This window comes from Pterocles gutturalis, unplaced genomic scaffold, assembly GCF_000699245.1.
Source record: "Pterocles gutturalis isolate BGI_N339 unplaced genomic scaffold, ASM69924v1 scaffold39625, whole genome shotgun sequence".
NCBI classification, from domain to species: Eukaryota; Metazoa; Chordata; class Aves; order Pterocliformes; family Pteroclidae; genus Pterocles; species Pterocles gutturalis.
Genome location: NW_010142187.1, coordinates 724 through 991, shown reverse-complemented (window position 1 = coordinate 991; position 268 = coordinate 724). Strand labels below are relative to the sequence as shown.

Here is a 268-nt window from a genome sequence, read left to right as displayed (position 1 = left end):
CCGTGGCTCTCACCTGCTCGTGTTTCCCGCTGCCAGGACCATCCTCCTCAGCGTCATCTCGCTGCTGAATGAGCCCAACACGTTTTCTCCAGCCAACGTGGATGCCTCCGTGATGTACCGCAAGTGGAAGGAGAGCAAAGGGAAGGACCGGGAGTACACGGACATCATCCGGTGGGTGCTGAGCCGAGCCCGGCAGTGCGGGGGACACTGGCTAAGCTGGGATGGTGTGGGATGTTGGAGCGGGGGGGCACAGCGCGGGGCTCTCCCT

General features: G+C 63.4%; 1 protein-coding gene across 1 annotated transcript in view; it reads left to right on the top strand.

Moving 5' to 3' along the window:
- Positions 1–28: 28 nt before the first annotated feature.
- Positions 29–268, top strand: part of LOC104469687 (ubiquitin-conjugating enzyme E2 R1) — a gene marked incomplete at its 5' end in the record, with an annotated part of 738 nt that continues 498 nt past the window's right edge. Inside the window, one exon of the mRNA XM_010084287.1 lies at positions 29–171. Coding sequence (XP_010082589.1) covers positions 29–171 — 143 coding nt within the window. The remainder of the gene's footprint in view (positions 172–268) is intronic.